The sequence below is a fragment of the Macrosteles quadrilineatus genome, unplaced genomic scaffold (genome assembly GCF_028750875.1).
Source record: "Macrosteles quadrilineatus isolate MER2022 unplaced genomic scaffold, UCM_ALF_1.0 Scaffold_1__1_contigs__length_201487025, whole genome shotgun sequence".
Taxonomy (NCBI): domain Eukaryota; kingdom Metazoa; phylum Arthropoda; class Insecta; order Hemiptera; family Cicadellidae; genus Macrosteles; species Macrosteles quadrilineatus.
Genome location: NW_026542594.1, coordinates 167,658,700 through 167,680,436, shown reverse-complemented (window position 1 = coordinate 167,680,436; position 21,737 = coordinate 167,658,700). Strand labels below are relative to the sequence as shown.

The 21,737-nt window shown below is 36.2% G+C and overlaps 1 protein-coding gene across 4 annotated transcripts; it reads left to right on the top strand.

Moving 5' to 3' along the window:
• Positions 1-379: 379 nt before the first annotated feature.
• On the top strand, positions 380-20,685 carry LOC128989334 (lipid storage droplets surface-binding protein 1-like). 4 transcript variants are annotated; one of them, XR_008490451.1, is made up of 8 exons: positions 380-643; positions 6,945-7,130; positions 8,146-8,353; positions 9,130-9,717; positions 10,433-10,608; positions 11,129-11,446; positions 17,459-17,536; positions 19,920-19,973. XR_008490451.1 is itself a non-coding variant. In XM_054411226.1 (8 exons), the coding sequence occupies exons 1-8, from the start codon at positions 497-499 to the stop codon at positions 20,193-20,195; spliced, it is 1,899 nt and encodes a 632-aa protein (XP_054267201.1). In that variant the 5' UTR covers positions 381-496; the 3' UTR covers positions 20,196-20,685. The 4 variants fall into 4 exon arrangements, 3 of the variants coding, with proteins under 3 accessions (XP_054267201.1, XP_054267194.1, XP_054267208.1); XM_054411226.1 differs by having other exon boundaries at positions 381-643; positions 8,164-8,353; positions 11,129-11,386; positions 19,920-20,685; XM_054411219.1 differs by having other exon boundaries at positions 385-643; positions 11,129-11,386; positions 19,920-20,685.
• The last annotated feature ends 1,052 nt before the right edge of the window (positions 20,686-21,737 follow it).

Sequence of the window (21,737 nt, the reverse complement as noted above, 5' to 3'; positions counted from 1 at the left end):
TATATCGATTGATGACTATTTCATTTAGACAATTCAAGTACAGATTCTCAATGCAACTCCTATAAAAAGATTTATACAGATACAGGTAGAAATAATCCACTATCCTCTAAACTTAAGAAAATAAAACATCAAAAGTAAACTCGCTCTTTTTCTCAAAAACAACCGTTTATCCCAAAAAAATCAAAACCACGCTATCTTTTATCACATGACACCGCAGCAGTAATCATATCACTTTCATCAGTGATGAAACTTAATTTTATAATATCACGGGATAGCCTACTCAGGCCTCTACATGGTAAGAGCCGCAGCTGACAGCTGAAAGTCATGAGATAGCATGCAATAGGTCGTAGTCCGCGTCCGGTCCGAGATAACGAATGACCCGTTGATATCAGTCTAGAGCCACCGCAGTGTTCCGGAGATATACAGTAGTGTCGTACTGGAGACCACAGCCAGGCTAACTCTTCTCTGTGTTCCGTTGGCAGGCCACAGCATCGACATGACTGCCGAATCCCTCAAGAGACACCATCACCACCATCATCACCACCAACATCAGCACAAGAAGATGGTTCACCTCAAGAGTATTGAGAGAATCACCAATCTTCCTGTGTTTGAGTCTGCGGTGGCTTACTACGGTAATATGAAGGTACGTGTTGGTTCTTTAGGTAATGTTCTTATTGTTAAAGATAATATTATACCTCTACTTTTTATTCAGCCCACCAGTGGTGCAATGGGCGGGAAAGTATAGGAATAGCATTCTGTTCTATTTCTTATACAAGAATATTATTCACACATCTTGCTTCAACAAACTCTATTTCCAAACTAAACCAATGTTTACAAAAACATCTGACAACAAACATATTTAAACACATGATAAAAAGAACAGACTTAATACAACATCCCGCTTCAAGATGTCCACATCTTTATGAACCTCAGTACCGCCTCGGTTTCTTAATGGACCTTCCGTAACGGGTTACTGTGCCAGCTCCTGGACGATCACGTGAGTTGCATGGATGATTAAGGACCATGGATGAACAGTTTGAAAGAATTCCATCTCCTCCGTAGTACGGTGCAGGAACTAAGAACTTCCTGTTTCGGCGAATGGTTCTCTTGTCAGTTTCCACAAGGTAGGAACGTGGTTCGTTCAATCTCCTGACTACCTTACCGTGTCGACGTAGATCTGTGATCCATACCATGCTTCCAACTTCTAATTCACTTAAACCACTCGCTCCATGTCGTTTATCAAATTGTATCTTGTACTTATTCTGGTACTTATTCTCCCTCTCAAGAAAATTCTTATTTTCCACAGGATTTCCAACCAAAGTAGATGGAAGATTGTCTCTTAATTTCCTTCCAAACATAAGTTCAGATGGGGAAAAGCCGGTTTCAAGAGGTGAGGTCCGGTAAGAAAGTAGGGCAAGTTCAAATTTATTTCCCTGATGGTGGTGGGGACTACTTCTGAATGTGGAGAACCCCCACTCCTTTGCAAACAATTTTAATTCACTTGAGTCAATATGGTGAAATTGTGTCCCACTATCTGAATAAACACGTTGAGGAATTCCAAAACGTGAAAATGTGGTTTGCAAACCCGAATCACATCTGAAGCCCTCATTCGATGCATTTCCTCGACTTCAAAGTATCTTGAGTAGTGATCCACGATAACCATATACCACTTGTCTTCGTGTTTGAACAAGTCAACAGACACATTTTGCCACGGGTAATCCGGGACAGTTCTCGGAATCAATGGTTCACTGTGATTAGTTGAGTTCTGAATACACACTGGACACGATTTGATTTTCCTTTCTATTTCTTGAGAAATTCCAGGCCACCACATGGTTCCCAAAGCACGTGTCCTTGTTTTTGTGATTCTCAAGTGTCCACTGTGAAGCCTCTCGAGCATTTCCGCTCGTAGTTCTTGAGGTATTATCATCCGAGTTCCTCGAAGCAATAGCCCATCAATACAACTTAACTCGTCTTTCACATTAAAGTACTCTTGAATCTCATTAGGTAAACTTGATTTTACAGGCCATTCGTCTAAAATTTGTAACTTAAGTTGTGCACAGATTGGATCTCTCATTTGTGAGTGAAGTACCTTTGTCACATTTTCATCTGTAGTGTTTATACTAATCAGACTGATTTCGTGGACGAAGGCTTCCACTTCTTCGGTCAATTCGCCATCTTCGTCAGCCGGAATAGGACTTCTTGATAGTAGATCTGCTATGGCAAGGTCTTTTCCTGGGGTCCAGGTCATGCGATAATCGTATCTCATCATACGCATTTGGAACCGCTGTAGCCTCGGTGAGAGCTCGTCCAAATTTTGTGTTTTGAAAATTGAGACAAGCGGTTTGTGGTCGGTCTCAATTGTGTACATTTTACCCATCAGGAAACATTTCAAACGGTCACTTGCCCATGTGCACGCAAGCGCTTCTCTCTCAATGTTACTGTAGTTTTCTTCAGCAGGCGTTAGAGTCCGAGATATATAAGCCACAGGTTTCTTGTTTTCTCCTTCAACTTGAAGTAAAACCGCTCCAAGACCTTTTTTTGAAGCATCGCAAGAAAGAATCGAGGGTTTTTGCGGATCGTAAACAGTCAAACATGGCTCTGATGATAAAATCTGTTTTACTGTGACAAAAGCGTTTTCTTGAGCTGGTCCCCAAAAGAAATCGTTTTTAGTCTTTAACAAGCTCGTAATTGGCTCCAAAATCTCACTGCGGTTCGGAATAAATTTTGCCAGAAAAGTGATCATGCCCATGAATCTTTGTACTTCATTAGCGTTTCTTGGAGCTGGTAAGTCCACAATCGCTTGTACCTTGCTTGGATCAGGCTTGATTCCGTCCTTAGACAGCACAAACCCCAGAAATGTCACAGTCTTCTTGCAGAACTCCGACTTCTGCTTATTCAAGGTGATTCCATTAGCTTGCACTCTCTCTAGAACGGCCCTAAGACACTCGTCGTGTTCTTCTTTCGTTCTTCCCCATATCAGACAGTCGTCAATGTGCACTAAACAGTTCTTTGCCCCTTCTAAAGCTTTTGTCATGCGGCGCTGAAACTCTTCAGGAGCGGACGTAATTCCAAAAGGTAACTTACGGAATTTATCCCTCCCAAAAGGGGTGATAAATGTTGTGTAATCTTGTGACTCCTCTGCAAGGTTCAGTTGCCAGAACCCGGAATTCGCATCGATCTTGCTGAAGTACTTGGCTCCCGCGATCTCGGCCAATGAAAGTTCGATCTTTGGGATAGGATAAAACCGACGTTTCACACTGTTGTTGAGTTTGGATAGGTCTACGCAGATCCTAACCCCACCTCCCTTTTTTGCGCAAACTACCATTGGTGCGCACCAATCAGTCGCGTGTTCAACTGGAACAATCACTCCTTTCTCAAGCATATCGTCTAACTGTTCTTTCACCTTGGTTTTTAAAGGTATTGGTACAACCCTGGGGGTGGATATAGCGTAAGGAACTGCATTCTCCTTTATTTCAATCTTGTACTCTCCTTTCATATTTCCCAACCCTTGAAATAAATTAGGATACTTAGTAGCCCAGTCAATATCATGTGAATCTACAGAAAAAATTCTCCTCACCAGGTTCAGCTCTTCACAGGAACGTCTGCTAAGAAGTGGAACAGTGATCTCCTCAGAAATATACGCAAGATCATAAACTGATACACCCTTATGTTCAAGCTTTAGCCTTAAAGTTCCCAAAATATTGATTCGTTCTTTCTTCTTTGCGCTAAACACAGGGGATTTGCACTTTCCTAGAGGCAGAGTCTTAATAAAATCACCAAGAACTCCTACTGGAATCATGGTTACATCAGCTGCTGTGTCAAGTTTAAATTTTATAAGACCTAAATCTTGGTTTCCACAGCTTGCTTTTACCTCCTGGACCCAGGCTTTGTCACTGCTGTCTATATTCCCTATGAAAATCTCAGGAACCTGTTGATAACCACTGTCTGAATCTTGCTGTTCGATTTCCTTAACAACGTTTTTGTTTTTTCTCATCCACTTTTCGCGGGAGGGACAACATCGAAAAAAATGTCCAATCTCGGAACATTTGTCACATTTGGCTTTCCTAGCAGGGCATTCGGCCAGTGATCCGTGCCAGTTATAACCACATTTCCTGCACTTTTTTCTCATAGCATCCTCGGTGAATTTCTGTTCACCAGCTCTTTCAGACAGATTTGTTTTCCCGACTTGTATTGACGTTTTATTCACCATAAAAACATTAGTATTGGCGAGCTCACGTTTTTGGCGTTCTAGCTCCTCGTGTTGGCGCAAGGTATTAATCGCCTTCTCCAGAGTCAATTGAGAGTCCAGCTGGAGTCTATCACTTAGAGCCTCATCTTTCATACCAATAATGAGGACCAGAAGCACCATCTCATCGTTCAGTTCACCCCATGCACACGTTTTTGCAAGACCATGCAAATCTGTTATGAATTTTTCAGATGGATCACTCCCTTGCTTGTGTCTCAGAAATTTTGTTCTCTCATAAATGATATTTCGTCTTGGCACAAAGTATGCATCAAAGGCCCAAAGAGCCTCGTCATAAGTATTCGGTTTTGGTGAAAACGAATCGAAAATATCTTCACTCCTACTACCCATTGTAAACAAAAGTACATCGATTTGCCGAGCGTCGGAAGTGCTATCTAGACCGCACCCCCGTCTGTACCTTTGAAAGCGATTCCTCCAGGAATGCCACTCATTCGGAGTAAAAGAGAAGGTTTCTGGAGTTGGTAACGTCAGATTTATCATAGGAGTAGGAGTACACATTACTGCATTATTTTCTCGGTTTGTCTGTCCCAATGCAAAACCTAGTGACTCACCTTCAGTCTTTCTAGAATCCCTTTCTGACATGTAGTTGAATTCACTTTGGGCATCCTCCTCATTGTCCTCATACCTTTGCCTACGAGTATTTCGTTTTTTTCTGCCCTTACTTGACATCATGCGTGGTTTTAGACTTTGTTCGATAAAAAATCCACTAAGCTGCCACCATGTTCTATTTCTTATACAAGAATATTATTCACACATCTTGCTTCAACAAACTCTATTTCCAAACTAAACCAATGTTTACAAAAACATCTGACAACAAACATATTTAAACACATGATAAAAAGAACAGACTTAATACAACACATTCCCAATCTGCTGTTCCACAAAACCTATTAATTAGTATAAGCGAGCTGTATTTTTCTTGGTGAGCGTTCCCACACTGGAAAATGTATGACCACACCACTGCAGCCTCTGGTGAGGTCCTATATGAGGACGATCAGTATTATATTTTGGGACCTTTTATTGTGTATCTATTTGTCCTATGTTTTGTAGTCCTATATTTTTTTTCAAAAAAAGAGCTATTATGCAATCCCTAATTTTATTACTATTCAAAGAGCTACATTGTCGTTAGGACGAAGTATAGTTACAAAAAATTTAAAAAATTTAAATTTGAGATATAATTTAATTTAAGATGAGATTTAAATCTCTATGATATCTATTTTTCTTGTACTTCTTATCTTTTATCTATGCTCAACATTGTAGATACTCAAACAAAAACAAATGTACCCTACACACACGTGCTTCAGATATTGTTTTTACCAAATTTTCTATAAAGAGACAAAACTTACCTTTTATTCAAAATACTTGTATTATAAGTTACATTTTCTTGTAAGTTTGGGTTTTTTGTTTTTGATGTTGTTCAGTAGGTAGTCACACAATATAAATTATTGAAAATAGAGAAGCAATGTGAAGCACAGTCCTCGGTCTTGATTTAATCATACGGTTTTGTAGTTTTATATTTTTAATTTTGTGATTTTCATTTAAATTTGTTATTTTTTCAACTTTTTTATTTTTTAGAAATTGGTTTCTTTGTAAAGAACTCTTTAGTTAAGATGAAGTACCTATTCAAACCTAACTTTCTCTATGATATACCATTTTATGTTAATGCTATAATTATTATAGGATTCGGGCCAGCAACGTCATTTGTTACTTTCTACCCATATACATAGTACATATATGGAGAAAAAGTATTGTTTTCATCAAAATTTTCAAGTTTGAGTTTTGAGTGGATATATATGTTTTGGGTCCCTCTGGACCCCTGTGTCTGTATGTGTGGATGTGAACAGAACTACAGTCACAGAGCAGACAATCCACACTTGTGGTCCAACTTTGATGAAATTTTGTATGTAGGTACCGGTACTAATCTTAAGGTGGTTTTTTATTATTTTCAAACTTTCATTTTTATGATGATTGTTCCATAAAAACCCCATAAAATAACAGAAAAATTGTATTTTCAAGAAAATGGCCCGAACAGTTTGTATACAAATTTTTTTATATTGTAGCCCTTTATATTCCGAGCAAAAGGGTAGAACTCCCATTACTGTAAAAATTACGGTTCAAAAGTTATTGTAAATTATGTTATTTTCCCATTAAAAACTCATAAAATAAGAGAAAATCATATTTTTTAGAAAAAAACTTTATTAATTGAAATTAGTATGTGGCGGTCCTTATAACTCTTAAAAAAAAAGTGCAACCCCCCATTGCTGTAAAAATTACGGTTTAAAAGATAATGCAACTTTTGTGATTTTACTTATTAGTTACTCTCATCGCTTATCCATGATAAAGGTTGTTGACAAGCTAATGGGAGAAAGTATGTGTCAGATTGCTGATAGGTACTGTTTATTTATGTTTATGATCCATTTGTGCTCGATGATCCATACATGATCAATACCTGTTCTGTTCAAGTATTCGTGGTGCAAATGTACTCACACTTTGTAATACCATATGCTTTGCCATTTCCGTTTTCAAAAAGTGTTTTTCTTTTACATTTTACAATTCAAATTGTGATGCAGGGACATAACCCAATTTTATGAAAGACAATTTTATAAACAAGGTAGCCATATTTTGGTTTAAATAGATAATGTTTGTAGTTATAGATATTTAAATTTGCTAATTCTTTTAGAAATCCAACCCTCTGATCAAGTGGGGCATGCTGCCTGCTGAGACAGGAATGTGGTTAGCCGTAGGAACTGCGATGCCTGTTGTTGCGTACTTTGAGAAGCCCGTCTCAGCTGTGGACAACATCGCTTGCAAGGCACTCGACGTTATTGAAGCTAACATCCCTGTGGTCACCTACCCCCCTGATCTGGTAATTTCAAAAACTTATTTACAACTAACTTGGGGTTAAACTTCCCCTCCTAAAGAATTAGAATCCTTATGGAACAGCTCATGGGAATTTTAGGGTTTGTCAGGGACTGGTGAAGCTTGGAAGTGTTGATGTCTTCGCTTTATTGAGAGGTTATTTTTTACCTTAAAATCTTCCTTATTTCTACTCTACGGGTTTTTTTCTGTATTAAACTAAATAGTAAAGAAAATTATGTAAAATTCATCCTAAATAAGGATGTAGGATTTTGTTGACATCAACGCTCGTTATCATTACTGGACATTAAATTCACCACAATATAGGATTCAGATGTTACAATTAATCAATTAATCAAACTAGCTGTTACCCACGAGCTTCACCCCATTTGACTTCATAAGTATTAAAAAAAATTATTGATTGGTTAATAAGCTGAAATAAACAAAACAGAATACAGTAATAAAAACAAATAAGTACAGCTGAGGTATTTTTAACATTAGGTGTATGGAAAGTTCCCTTTAGAAAGAAATTACAACCTTAAAGGGCAATTTATTAAATTATGGATAGTTTTGCGCAAGGTTTCTTGTCATGATGAATATTTTAAGTATATGGTTTATGGGGGTGTGACGTGTAGTTTTCTCAAAAGTTAATGGGTATTTTGGCTTTATATATAGAAGATGAGGAGTATACTAATACTCTTTTTATTCAAATTAACTCTCCTAACATGCAAATAGAACCAAATGAACTGTTGAATTTAATTTATATACCTGTAGTTTTGTTGTTGGTTGTGATAAGTTTATTTTTTGCAGACTTTTAGTGATTGAAATATTTATCAAAAAACTTTTCTGCGTCTATTTTAGTAAGATATATTTAGATTAAACAGTTAGTTATATCAATTTACTCAAACGTTTTGTCAGTGTTTCGATGTATTAACTGTCTCTCTCTTCCAAATAAATTAAAATCTAAATTAAGTTTTAAAACGCTACTTATATTTATTATAGAAGTAATTTGCGACATGTTGCAGATTTACAACATCTCAAAGGATTACGTCACCAACAAAGTAGTGACTCCGATGTTGAAACGGGCGGACTCTGTGAAACAGCTGAGCAAGCACGGCGCAAGCATCTGCGGTGAACTAGCGGCCGACCGTCTCAACAACGCCATCGATGTCGCTGACAAATATGTCGACAAGTACCTGCCTGACATCACTGACGGAGCTGAAACCCCTTCAGGTTAGTTTGAACCATTCGTGTGATTGAATAGATTTTACCGAGAATTTACCTACAAGATTGTGTTCCTATAAGAATTAAATTTAAAGAATTAAATACTTACACCTATGCTTTATTTTTTTGATCATTTGTATTTTTAATCATAATAATTGTCCTTCAAAGTAATTTTTGTATGAACAAATGTGTTTAATTTATTCCTGTAAGTTCTGAAAATTTTATGTTTTCTCTCCTTTAGATTCAGCTACACCTTTAACTATTGATATTTCAATGTTTATTATTTTACTGGAAAACCAGGCTATGATAGTTGTGGGTTTTCTTTAAAAAAAATAAAGCATACTTTAAAATGTTTTGGATTTCCAATTACCCAGATATGTATAGTTGTTATTTTTTTTCTTTATGTCACGTAACCTACAAAAAATCTGTCAGGTACTTCATAATTGTAAGAAAAGGAAAGTAAGATCTTCTCATTCATGGAAGGATAGCTATGTTTTACTTAATTATCAAAGACTTTAAATGATGGAAGACTATAACAATAAAAACAGGAATTGTGTTTTCCATGCCCTTTCCGAACTGACCTTAAAAGAAGGCTGAAATCATATTCCGTTTGAAAAAGAGAATCATAAACAACGGTACAAAAATTGCCTCAGGAAAAATTTGAAATAATTTTATTGAAACAAACTTGTAATAGGCTATTAGCAATCTGAGTTTAAGTCACCATGTTGATCTTTTACTTTAACTCCCGGGTGAAAACTCTCAAACATCTGTCCGTGATGTTCCAGAAGATTATGGGGACAAAAAGGGAATAAAAGGCAAGAAAATTTGCAGACCAAAAAACCGCTTGCAAGTGTATTCAGACATTCACGGAAAACAGCTGACAGATAAGTTGAAAAAATTTGTGTCAGACGATGTTGAAATTTTTGCATGTGTAAATCCTGGAGCAAGTTCAAGCTACATAGTAAAGAATGCAATTAAATCAATCGCAAGTCTTACGAAAGCTGATGCAGTTGTCCTGATTACGGGACTGGACGATGTTGCACTTGGAAGGAATGTAGATTTGTCGTATAACGAATATATGGCAAATATTAATCTTTTTGCTGTCAATACATATTATACAAATGCATTTGTATGTCCAATTTTCCCTCAATATGACCTTCCATTAAATGGAGTTATCAATAACAGCATTGTTAGAATAAATGACCAGTTGGATATTAAATTATCCAAAATACAACATATTTCACTACTGAATATATCCGATCTTGAGAGAAAACATTTCTCGAAAAATGGGCTTAGACTGAATGGACAAGGAAAACATCTTCTGGCGTCGATAATTGCCACAGCCGCTACTAGAGTTATGGGAAAGTTTAATGGTAATTTTAGTTTTATTTACATTAAGTTAATTAATTTTTTTCATAATAAATAACATTAAATCTTTTAAACATTAATGCAATAAGGTTTTAAAAAATACTCTTTTGTAGTTATTCAAGTTTTTAAACGGTACATGAAAAGTATTTTTGTTTTGTTGTTTAGTTTGCTTAAATAATGGCACAATATAACAAAAATATAGGTAGTTCATCATATGGACAGTGGGTAGTGGGTACAGTAGTGTCTTTTCAAACCTCGCAAGCCCAAACTTGAAATTGGGTCGAAAAAAGTAACTTTACGCCCTAGTGATGAAAATGTACTATTACTTTCATTTTTCACCCTCTGCTCGTGGTACACTTACGGTACTCCTTTATACATCAGCTGATAAAAAAGCTTCTAAGTTTTTTAAAGAGTTAAATTTTTTTGTAGCCTCCTCTAACACAAGGCTACGGTTAGACAAAAGTGGCAGTACCGCTGTCCCATCAAAACGAAAAACAGCTGTTGCACAAATTTATAATGGAGAATATAGCCAATAATATTTATGTTTGCTTACACTTTTGTTAGTTCTGTTATTACCATGGCAAAATAGGCATAACGCCGCAAACTTGTATTAGAGGAGGCTATGGATTTTACTTTTCCTTTCTTTCTTGGCTTTTTGATCAATATTCTGGGGTAAAGAGAGTCTGGGATTCACCACTATAACAACGCTCTTTGTTTCAGAAAACCCAGCTCCTCTGGCAAATTCAGACAGTAAGACGGCAGCGACGTTCCAACACGTCAACCAGTTCAGCCGCAAGCTTCAGCGCAGACTCACACGCCGCACAATCGCTGAGGCAAAGGCTCTCAAACAACAAGGAGCCGATACTATCCGCTGCCTCGTCTACTTGGTAGATCTGGTGAGTTAAATTCAGATTGATTCTTATTTGTATTGAAGAACTTTAATTGGTACAAAAACACTTTTGAGCTTGGGAACTTAGTTTTGATAAAAAATACTGTGCGGTGTTGTACTGAATGATTTAGAATTTGCTAATACAGTTCTCAATAGTTTTACATTTCGAGTAGGGATATAGAGAAGAATAGTAGCTTTTTGATGGTTTGAAATTGCATCTAAGTTCTAGATACATGGGTTTGTTTATGGTTATGGCTGATATTTGACAGTAAGGTCATACCAGCTGATGTTAGACAGTAACTACACAGGTCATACCAGTTGATGTTAGACAGAGTACTACTCAGGTCATACCAGCTGATGTTTGACAGTAACTACACAGGGTTTGCGAAGCTACAACTTTCAAAACCTTTTCCTGGTTATGTTTGTGCTATGAATATAAAAGCTGTACATCCTAAAACATACTTATGCTACACTTGTTATACACAAATACTTTTCTTAAGTACTAAGATTGATTGGTCGCATTTCAGCTTGCACGCGACCCTAAAGCATTCATGGAGAAGGGCAAAGCAATGTGGATGGAACTGAGTAAAGATGAGCCTGAGAACCAAGTTCCACCACAGAACCTGGAACAGCTGATCACATTGTTGACCCGCGAGATCGCTCGTCGAGTGGTTCACCTGACCAACTTCACTGGCGCAAAGGTGGTACTCCTGTCTCAATACACGGTGCACGTTGCGCACATTAGCGCACTCAACGCTGTTTGGTGGGCCGACTACTTCCTCAAGGTACTTTACGCTCAGTACGGTCCATCCATGTTACGTTACTAGCTGGCATCAAAATAACATGTAAGAATAGATATTGTTTCTTATTGCATCGTCTGCTTGCTTGGGTGCTGCTTAGATGAAGCATGATTTTGATTCAAGTTGTTATGTTTAAGTGTTTATATGGTTCCAATTACCATATGAAATTCAAGTTGTTGTGGTCGAGCGGCCTATGTTAGTTCTTAAAAATATAATTTAAAAAAAATAAAGACAATCAGATATGATGGCCCTGTTGTTACAAAGTGCAATCCAGACCTGTAGTTCATACATATAAGCCCTGATGCTATCCGGGACGTGAATCCGTCTGGTCAATCTGGTTTTACCCACTTATCAGTGATTATAGTAGTCATTCACTGTAAGACACTTTTGTCTGAGTAACTCTGAAGTCACATGAGTGAACTCTCGCGGACCTCTTTCCACTTTAATTTCCAAGAGTCTCATAAGTTATTCAGCAAGATAATATTACAGCAAAACAATAATTGAAATAGCTTCTGACAAATTCATAACCTGCTTGTGTGAAGCAAATGAGATTCACTTTCAAATAAAACGAACTTTGTTCTCTTGGCAATCATAATCAGTGTGGTGTTCTCCAAGAAGAAATGTTTCAGAGTATCGAGTACTGTTAATGGTTTCATAATTAATTGTTTATTTTCTTTTAACAAACTCACTAACTATCGGTATTGGAAGGATGTGTCATTTTTATTCTTGTGTTATTTCCTTGATTTAATACGAGTTTTATATGAAAAAATGTCTTAAGTGTGATGCTCTGATTTGGAACTTGTCCTTTTGTTGAGTGTGGAAAATTAAGCAGTTTATAATTGACTAATTGTCACAAAAGATATTTACAATTAAGTTGTTTGGAAATTAACAATTAAGAGCCTTACTATGCATGGCCACTCGAGTGGCTCGCGACCGCAACTGCTCAGTCACCTGGGGAGGCCACAGGTGTGGCGTCAAGTGTGGTGAGGTTGCGCATCTGACCGAATTGTATACATACTTGTATGTAGTTTCTCAGTGTGAATGATATAGTCATCCACACGGAATCTATGTAACCCTATAGTGAAGAAGATGAACTATTACTCTGCTTTTACTTAAGCGTGAAACAACAGTTTTGGGGTCCATCTGTTACTAAAAGCTTCCTTCAGAAGAAGTATTTTTTACACTTAATTATGAAGAAGTTTCTTTTTAATACTTCCGGGTACGTGTCAAAATGTTTTTATGATGAACTTTTAGAAAAACAGACCGTGACTTACCGTACGTATCCGTATCCCACAAGAATGTAAATAATTTTTCATTTCAGCTAAGGGGAGGCTAGCACTTACCTTAAACTACATATAATAGTTTTGACATTAATATAACCATAATAATAATAATATAATAAAATTTTGACACAAAAATCGTGACTGATTGTGTAGTAGGGAGTGGGGGACTGCGCTGTGGCCCGCGACTGTGGCTGTGCGTTATAAGCAGCATATGAGAACATCGCCCGCTGGTGGGGTGACAGTCGCTTGGGCTCACCACCAGTAGCGAGTGGTATGGCCAGTCGCGGCGACTGTGGTGTGTCTTGCCACTGCCGTTGTGTTGCTTAATAAGCTCCATATGATAACATGGCCAGCTAAAAATGGCCTCGCGGTGGCAAGCTATTTGAGTGGTCATGCATAATATAAGGCTCTTAGTTGAAAGTAACTACCTTTTGAATTTCTGACTAACTACAAAAGAATTACAATAATTTTTTGGATCATGTTTAAGTTTTTAAATACTCATGCATGCGATGTTGAATTTTTAATAACAAAAGCTGTGATTAATTTGTATTGATGTTTTCGTGTAAGTGTTATGGGCTCAAAGACCCCCTCCTACCCTCTATTTACCCATCCTCATTGGAATGAACATAGAACATCAGGATTGTCCTAGATTTAATGTGTCATGTAATATTGTATTCTCATTGGAACTGGGCTAATAGAAGCCACTTGTATACGTGTATAGTCGAATGTATGTCTGACTATACAGGGTGAATTTTAAATGAGTTCCCCCCCTACTTTTTTCTACATTTCTTAAGATATCATCTCCGGACCACGTCAGATCATTGTTGAGTAGTAAGTATTTCATTTTGACTGGGTGTACATTTTTGGCCGCCATCTTGGATCCGCCATATTGGATACAAAGTTTTTTTTCAAATGTAAAGGTAGGGTTGTGACCCATTATTTCAAACAAGAATTTTACGCTGATTACAATGCCGCAATTAGTTTTTAAAAATCTTGATCCGTTCTAAAGTTATGAGGACTTTTTATAACTTTATTTTTAGCGCATTTTAACATTGTGCATTTACAAACTAAGACCATAATCTCAAAATAGTGCTAGATAAAGATAAGTATACAACACCATTCATTGTTGACATACTTTCACTTGGTTGTGACGGATGTAGTTTTTTCAGCCGCCATCTTGGATCCGCCATTTTGAAATGTGATCAATTAATTTAAATATGAAGGTGGTGTTGTGACCCATCATTTTGAGCTACTTTTTTATGCTGAACTCAATGCCGCAATCCGTTTTTCATTTTCATCTTTGGATTTTGAAATATTGAAATTTTAAATAAGAGTATTTTAATATTTCATCAAGAAAGCTTGATAACCAAAAACGGATTGCGGCATTGAGTCCAGTATAAAAAAGTAGTTCAAAATGATGGGTCACAACACCACCTTCATATTTAAATTAATTGATCACATTTCAAAATGGCGGATCCAAGATGGCGGCTGGAAAATTTACATCCGTCATAACCAAGTGAAAATATGTCGACAATTAATGGTGGTGTATACTTATCTTTATCTAACACTATTTTGAGATTATGGGCTTATTTCGTTAATGCACAATGTTAAAATGGGCTAAAAATGAAGTTATAAAAACTCCTCATAACTTTAGAACGGATCAAGATTTTTAAAAACGAATTGCGGCATTGTAATCAGCGTAAAATTCTTGTTTGAAACAATGGGTTACAACCCTACCTTTACATTTGAAAAAAAAACTTTGTATCCAATATGGCGGATCCAAGATGGCGGCCAAAAATGTAAACCTAGTCAAAATGAAGTACTTACTACTCAACAATGATCTGACGTGGTCCGGAGATGATATCTTAAGAAATGTAGAAAAAAGTAGGGGGGGAACTCATTTAAAATTCACCCTGTATGTTCGTCCTTTACACTTCCAAATTAGCACATTTCCAGTAAAACTTTTGGCAATTTTTCTGTCTAATTCTAAGATACTCTGGGGGCCATCAAAGTTGAAAATCAAATATATCTATATCCTATATTCTAATACGAGCAATGTTTGCTTGTATGTATGCTTGCTTGCTTGCAGAAAGATCTCGAAAACGGCTCAAACGATTTTCTTCAAATCTTAAAAATCTAATTACGTAGAAAAACGAAACTAAAAGTCACATTTTTTTAACATTAGTCTTATGGGTTGCTTAGTAACCATGTTGGTTGAATTAAATAACAAGGAAAAATTAAACAAAAGACTTGAAGTTGTAGCACGTGTTCATAATAAACCAACTACCCACAGTATACTAGCAAATTACAAATACAGTACAAAAGGAAAAACATCACTTGGTTAATATTGAGCAAAGATTATACTTAAGATTACTCGATACCATAGTTGGGAAAGTTAGTCAAAAATTCTAACTAGTTAGAAGTTATAAGCTAGTCCCGTAAAAAGTAACTGATAGAAGTTATAAGTTAGTCAGCTTAAAAAGTAACTGATAGAAGTTATTAGTTAGTTGAAAAACTAACTGATAGAAACTAAAGTTAGTTTTAGTAGAAATTAGTTGTTCGTTGGGCAGTTGTTTTAAAGTATTTTTTTATGTCACATTTTGGTTACTAATATATACTATAATATGGGTAAAGATTGCGCAAGATATGATTTTAAAAATGGCTCCTACGATTTCCTCCAATTTCAATGCTATTGAAAATTGCTTGTATAATACATTTGCATTGTAGGATGTCTTACTAACCAAAGGGATAATTACGACTGTTCAAAAACATTCAGTGTTTTACTGCAAAACAATATACACTGACATTGAACTAAAAATCTAAAGGAAAGGCCAAGGAGATTTGTATTTTTCGACGATGCACCGCACGAATTGATGCGTTATTACACCATCCCGTAATTATAGTTGCAACGTTCCACGATCCCAGTGACTTAATGCAATAACGGTCGTCAGATAACAGATGTTATGTATCATGGGTTTTATATTGATTGAAGCTTATTGTGGACATTTCATAGATTGATCGTCCAAATTAAAAAGTTTTGTAGACTAAATTGAGGATAAGTGGATGTCTAACAAAAACGAATTGACTTTACTACTTAATTAATCGTAGTAAGACTGAAAATATTTATAGGCTTATAAGCTCTATTTTTTACCTCTTGAACAAATCAAACACCTCGAGCAAGATCGGTCCCCTGGTACTTGTGTTTTAATCAAACATTGTCACATTTTACATTACTACAACATAAACAAATGACATAAAACTTGTCAGATAATGAACATCAACTAAAGACAATGTTTTGACACTTGAGATGATATATCAATCACCAAACAAACATTTCCCCTTCCCACCCATCAGTGCTTGGGGTGTTGATAATGGCCGTCACTACCCTTCCACAGGCCCACTGCATTCCAAAGCAACTGGACTTTGACTTTCTCTTTCCCCACCCCCCGCGTTGTTTGTATACAAGGGCACTGACCTCTCACGGCCGCACGCAACCCTCACTGATCACGTGAAATAAATAACCAGTATTTGAGATGCTTCCGCATAATTGGGAAAGTTAGTTGAAAATTCTAACTAGTTAGAAGTTATTAGTTTGTCCCGTAAATGGTAACTGATAGAAGTTATTAGTTAGTTAATTTAAAAACAAACGAATAAAATAGAAGTTAGCCAAAAAAACTAATGAATAGTGATATTCGATAGAATTTCTATTCGTTATTCCCAAGTATGCTCGATACATTGTAGTCAAGGGTAGCAGTGCGAAGTCTAGGATCTGTTTATGACGAATACATTAAGGTATCTGCAATCCTAAAATGCTATGGGAAGGGAAGGAAACAGGTCCGTGACGTAGGAAGTAGTAAAGGCAATCATAAAATGATATGGGAATAGAGGGAAACAGGTCCGTGACGTAGGAAGTGATGAAGGAAGTAGTAAATGCGAGCAGTCCGGAGTGTGGGGACTGTTTATGACGATAAGATTAGGGTATCTGCAATCCTAAAATGCTATGGGAAGGGAGGGAAACAGGTCCGTGACGTAGGAAGTGGTGAAGGAAGTAGTGAAGGCGAGCTGTCCGGAGTGTGGGAACTGTTTATGCCGATTAGATTAAGGTATCTGCAATCTTTAAATGCAATGGGAAGGGAGGGAAACATGTTTGCGACGTAGGAAGTGGTGAAGGAAGTAGTAAAGGCGATTAGTATGGAGCGTGGGAACTGTTTATGACGATTAGATTAACGTATCTGCAATTCTGAAATGCTATGGGAAGGGAGAAAAACAGGTCCGCTACGTTGGAAGTGGTGAAGGAAGTAGTCAAGGCGAGCTGTCCGGAGTGTGGGAACTGTTAATAACGATTAGATTAAGGTATCTACAACCCTAAAGTGCTATGGGAATGGAGGGAAACAGGTCCATGACGTAGGAAATGGTGTAGGACGTTGTAAAGGCGAGCCGTGTGGAGTTTGGGAACAGATTTATGTATCTCCAATACTAAGACTGCTTTCAGAGTGAACTAATGATTTTCTCCGAGCAAAGCTCGGGCCCCAGGTACTATGTTTTAATCGTTATAGAGGCAATTTACAATACAGCTGATAAGGTCTTTTTGAGACGATTAACAGCTTTATTTTTCCATTAAATGCATTAATTTGCAATCAAACTCACGATAAAACCATAAAAAGTATTATATTTTAATGGATATTTATTTAAAAAAATTATAATATTATATAACTTACCTTTATGTGGGTTGGATACAATAATACAAAAAATTTAATATTTTGACATTTTTAAGGCAATGCATCTGGAGACGGCAATGGAAATGACAGCAACGCAAATCACAAGGATTCATCATTTCAGCGTACACTTGATGGTAACAATTTAATAGATTTTGTATTTACCATTAGTTAAAGTTTTCATGATAAAATTTAATCAGGTAACAAAATGTAAAATAAGGTGAGTCGGTGGCTGAGTTGGTAGCGTCACAGACTTTGGGCCCCAAGGCATTGATGTCGTTGGTTCAGATCCTGGTCACTGCCACAAACATTTTATCAGTACAGTTCACCTTTTGTACTCTACCGGCTCACCACTTGCGTTGCTGGATACAATACGTTCCTTGTACAGATCTGTAGTCTATGTGGATGGGTAAATGCAGGGTTAAAAGAGGCTGCCAACCTCTTAAAACAAAAAAAAAATACCTACATGAAAATGTGCAACAAACATAAAAGATACACATCGTGTTTGTTATGTTTTTGCTATAAACACCTTAAAGAAAATTCAAACAATAATGATAAATAAAAGCCACAATACTCAATTGGAAGCTTTTAAACAGAATCACAGTATGCCTTAGGAAAATCACATTTCAGGAGTTAATCTGAGTGGGAAATGGGATAAAAGTACCTGCTAAACAATTTGTAGAATTTTGCAACACCAAATAATAAATAATGACCTCTTTGGCGTGAAGAACATATATATGGTCTAAAATCTGTCATTAAAAAAATCGAGATATTCCTTCATGGGACAAAGTGTACTCCTTCAAACTGTCTTCACTGAACTTTGTATACAATGAACTGCTGAGCCTCAAAGCTGTCTTTGAAATAACCTTAACTGCTTATTTTTATTTTTTTATAACAATTTTATTAACCGATCAGCATTACATTGCTATACAAGTTAGGTATAGTATAAGAAAGAAAAAATAACATTATAAATTACATTAACATAGGTAGATGTCAGCTATGGCTAGCCCCTCAGGCACTTATTGTCACTGTTTTAGCGGGTCGGACTGTAAAGGCGCTGTCCACCAATAAAACACAAATGACAAAAAAAATTGTTATAATAAAACATCTTGAGGCAATCTGGTTTTTAGTTGGAGTCTCTGGATTTCAGAAGGTTGGCCTGTGTTATAAAATCCAATGCTGCTGGTTAATGGAAGTTTTGTAAATAATTTTGATGTAATTTTCTTGATGAAATCTTCTATAGGTTTTATTCCTAGTTCTAAATGTATTTGACGGGTTCGTTCATACCAGGGTCATTTTAGAATTATCCTTAAAACTTGATTTTGAAATGTTTGCAGTTTACGAATCGAGCTTGATGAAGCAGTTCCCCACTGCAGGCGTACAACAATAGTGGACGTAGAAGTGCTTAACTGCTTATACTAAATTTAAACTATGCAGTATTCACTATTCAGTCAATTCAATGTATTGGTGAAACTTTTTAAAGCTAAAATCCATTCATCCTATTTCATCAATTTAACTTACTGTATAGTATTGGAAAATAACTATGAAAAATCAAAAAACAGTTTCCATCCACTTCCTGGGTAACTTAGGGATTTTGTTCCATATCTATGGGATGCTCCAATCTTTAATAAACTAAAAAAAAATATGTTTTAAAACCTTGTTGATACTCAAATGTTTATACTTTTGAGTAATAATACTTAAATACTTTATCGTCCATGTTAAATAGTTTTAAGCGTATATTATCTTCTGTTACATTATACTCTTCGTGTATTATCAGTATTTGTACACATAGTCTATTTTTTGTTAATGCCTTTAATGTATTTTAACCTAGGAAGAAAGAGACGACTTATCTATTCATGACGAAGCACCTGTACATGCTGTAAACTCTGTACGCGTTATGTGCCAATAATTATCATTCTATCATTCATTCTCTTGGGCTTTCAAAATCACTGGGTAGGCTTATGAGAATTATTTTATCAATTTTTTGTCAAGGAAACAGATTATGTACTGTAACCTGGGTACTCATACCCAAGGCAGCGATGTTGTGGGTTCGGATCCTGGTCCCTGTCACTACTTTTATCAGTACTCTGTTCATCCTTGTACTGTACCGGCTCACCCCTTGCTTTGCTGGACAGCTGCCTCACACAGGCCCGAAGCCTATAGGTGGATGGGCAAATGCAAAGTTAAAATAGGCCGCCAACCTCTTGAAAAAATGTTAAGCCCACTAAACATGGTCAATTTGGCTAGTAAATTTGACATGAATAACCCAAACTGCCAAGACGAATCAAACCGTGTGTGTCCAACATTTATTTTAAACAATGTGAGTTCAAGCCAGAAATTTGATTGTCTGTGTGGAACTTGGAGTGCAGTTCAGTTCCTCAAATCAGCTGTTCTGACAATTTTAACTATCAAGCTGAATTGAACCGAAATTGAACTTATTAATTTATTGAATTTATTAAATTAAACTATGACCCACCTTTAAATATAATATTTTAATTATATGACATTTGATTGTTTCAGGAAAGGCTCGTAGAACTGATTATAAATCTCAAGAAAGAGTTGAAATCAAACACACCCGCACAACCGGTTGCAGCACCCGCTATTAAACCCATCCAATCCCAACCAATCCCTCCTGTCCCTGAACACCTCCCCGCCTCCCCCTCGCCACAGTCATCCCCCTCAAACGTCATGTCCACCCCCTCCCTCCCCGCTACTGGTGGAAAACACTTCAACTCTCACAATGGAGATACTTACACTCTCTACGAGTCTAACCACGAGTCCTCCGTTACATCTTAGTGTCTTAGAGTCCTGATAGACTGATAAATACATGTTAAGGCTTTAATTATAATGTTTAGTTATAGAAAAAAACCTGCTCTGATGTTAAATTAGCTCTTTATATTCAACGAAAGATGTAACTTAAAATGGAGGCTGGCATTTTTTAGTTTTGTTGAATGATTGAATCAATATAGCAAAACTGATTTTTAGGATGAAAATGTTAATTTACTTGGTTGCTATGAATTGCGGTTTGCTTTTTTGCCTCGCTTTGTATTTGTATTTTTATTCAAATCTATGTTTTACTTCTGGTACCTTATCATTACATATTGTGAACAATGGAGGTTATGAGACTTTGTAAATGTGTCTTATTTTAATATTGTTTTTAGAATATCATGTTAAGCTTGGATTGTTGTATATAGTTTTAAAGATAATGTAATAGAAACATATGTTAAAAGTTGTTTTATCTCTCGCTTGTTGTTAATTTTGTAATAAATATTTTATTGTAAATTGATCAATCTATTCTTAAAACCCTTAAAAAGCTTGTTTTATGTTAAAGCTTTGTGAAGAAACGTTGCTCCAGATAGAAGGTTATTCTGGAATTTTATTATTTGGTGAGAATTTATGACAATAGAGTCAGGAAATATGAGGGGAATTGTTTTTGTAAGGTAGCACAAATAAATCAAACTAGTGTATTTGTTGCTCGAACTTGAGCAATTGCGAAGTTTGACAGGCATCACTTTCAAAAGAATATCAGTAATAATTTCCGATGACTTTAGAACAGTCAACTCAAAGATTATGGAAATACTCACGATTAAAAATTCTAAAAAAAAATTATTTCTATTTCTTCTACTTAGTGGTGTTCTATGACTTTCCTATGTTTCCATAGTTTGCAAATCGGCTCTTTCAATGATTGCTCAAGAAATACAACACAGTTTAAATTCCGTTTTCTTTTTAGTATATCGAATTGTCCAGGCTTTCTTGCTTTTTTCATTGTAATATTTACTCCCAACCCAAATTCAAATAGAAAATAATTCATTTCGACCAAGTCAGTAAATGTTTGTTGCGCACGCTTCCTTAAATTGCAACTAAAATATTAATAGCAATAAAATTATCCAGTTGATCATAATGTAAACAAATATGTTCTTCATAAGGATAATGTGATGGGATCTTTAAAAGCCACTGGGGCAAAACCCAAGGGACTTTTTGATTTGCTGAAAATCTCGGTTTTGGATTCAGTTGAGAAATGACAAAATAAAATAATTAAAACAAGTGTATGACTAAAAACTGTAAGATCCAAAATAAACATTGATTTGTAAAATTTAAAGTCATAATGTTGTATGTATGGTAAATATCTTGCTTGGTAGCTGAGTGGAAATAGTGCTCGCCTAACAATCCATAACAATCCATAAAAGTTGCCAGATTGATTCTGAGAAAAGTCAGTAGCTTAGCTTTTTGATGGTTCGAAACTGGACGCTGCTGTCCCTGATCATTGGGCTATAAATAAATTATCCTTATTGCTAATGAAAAAGGTGATCTTACCGTCATTTCAAATATTCGATAAGT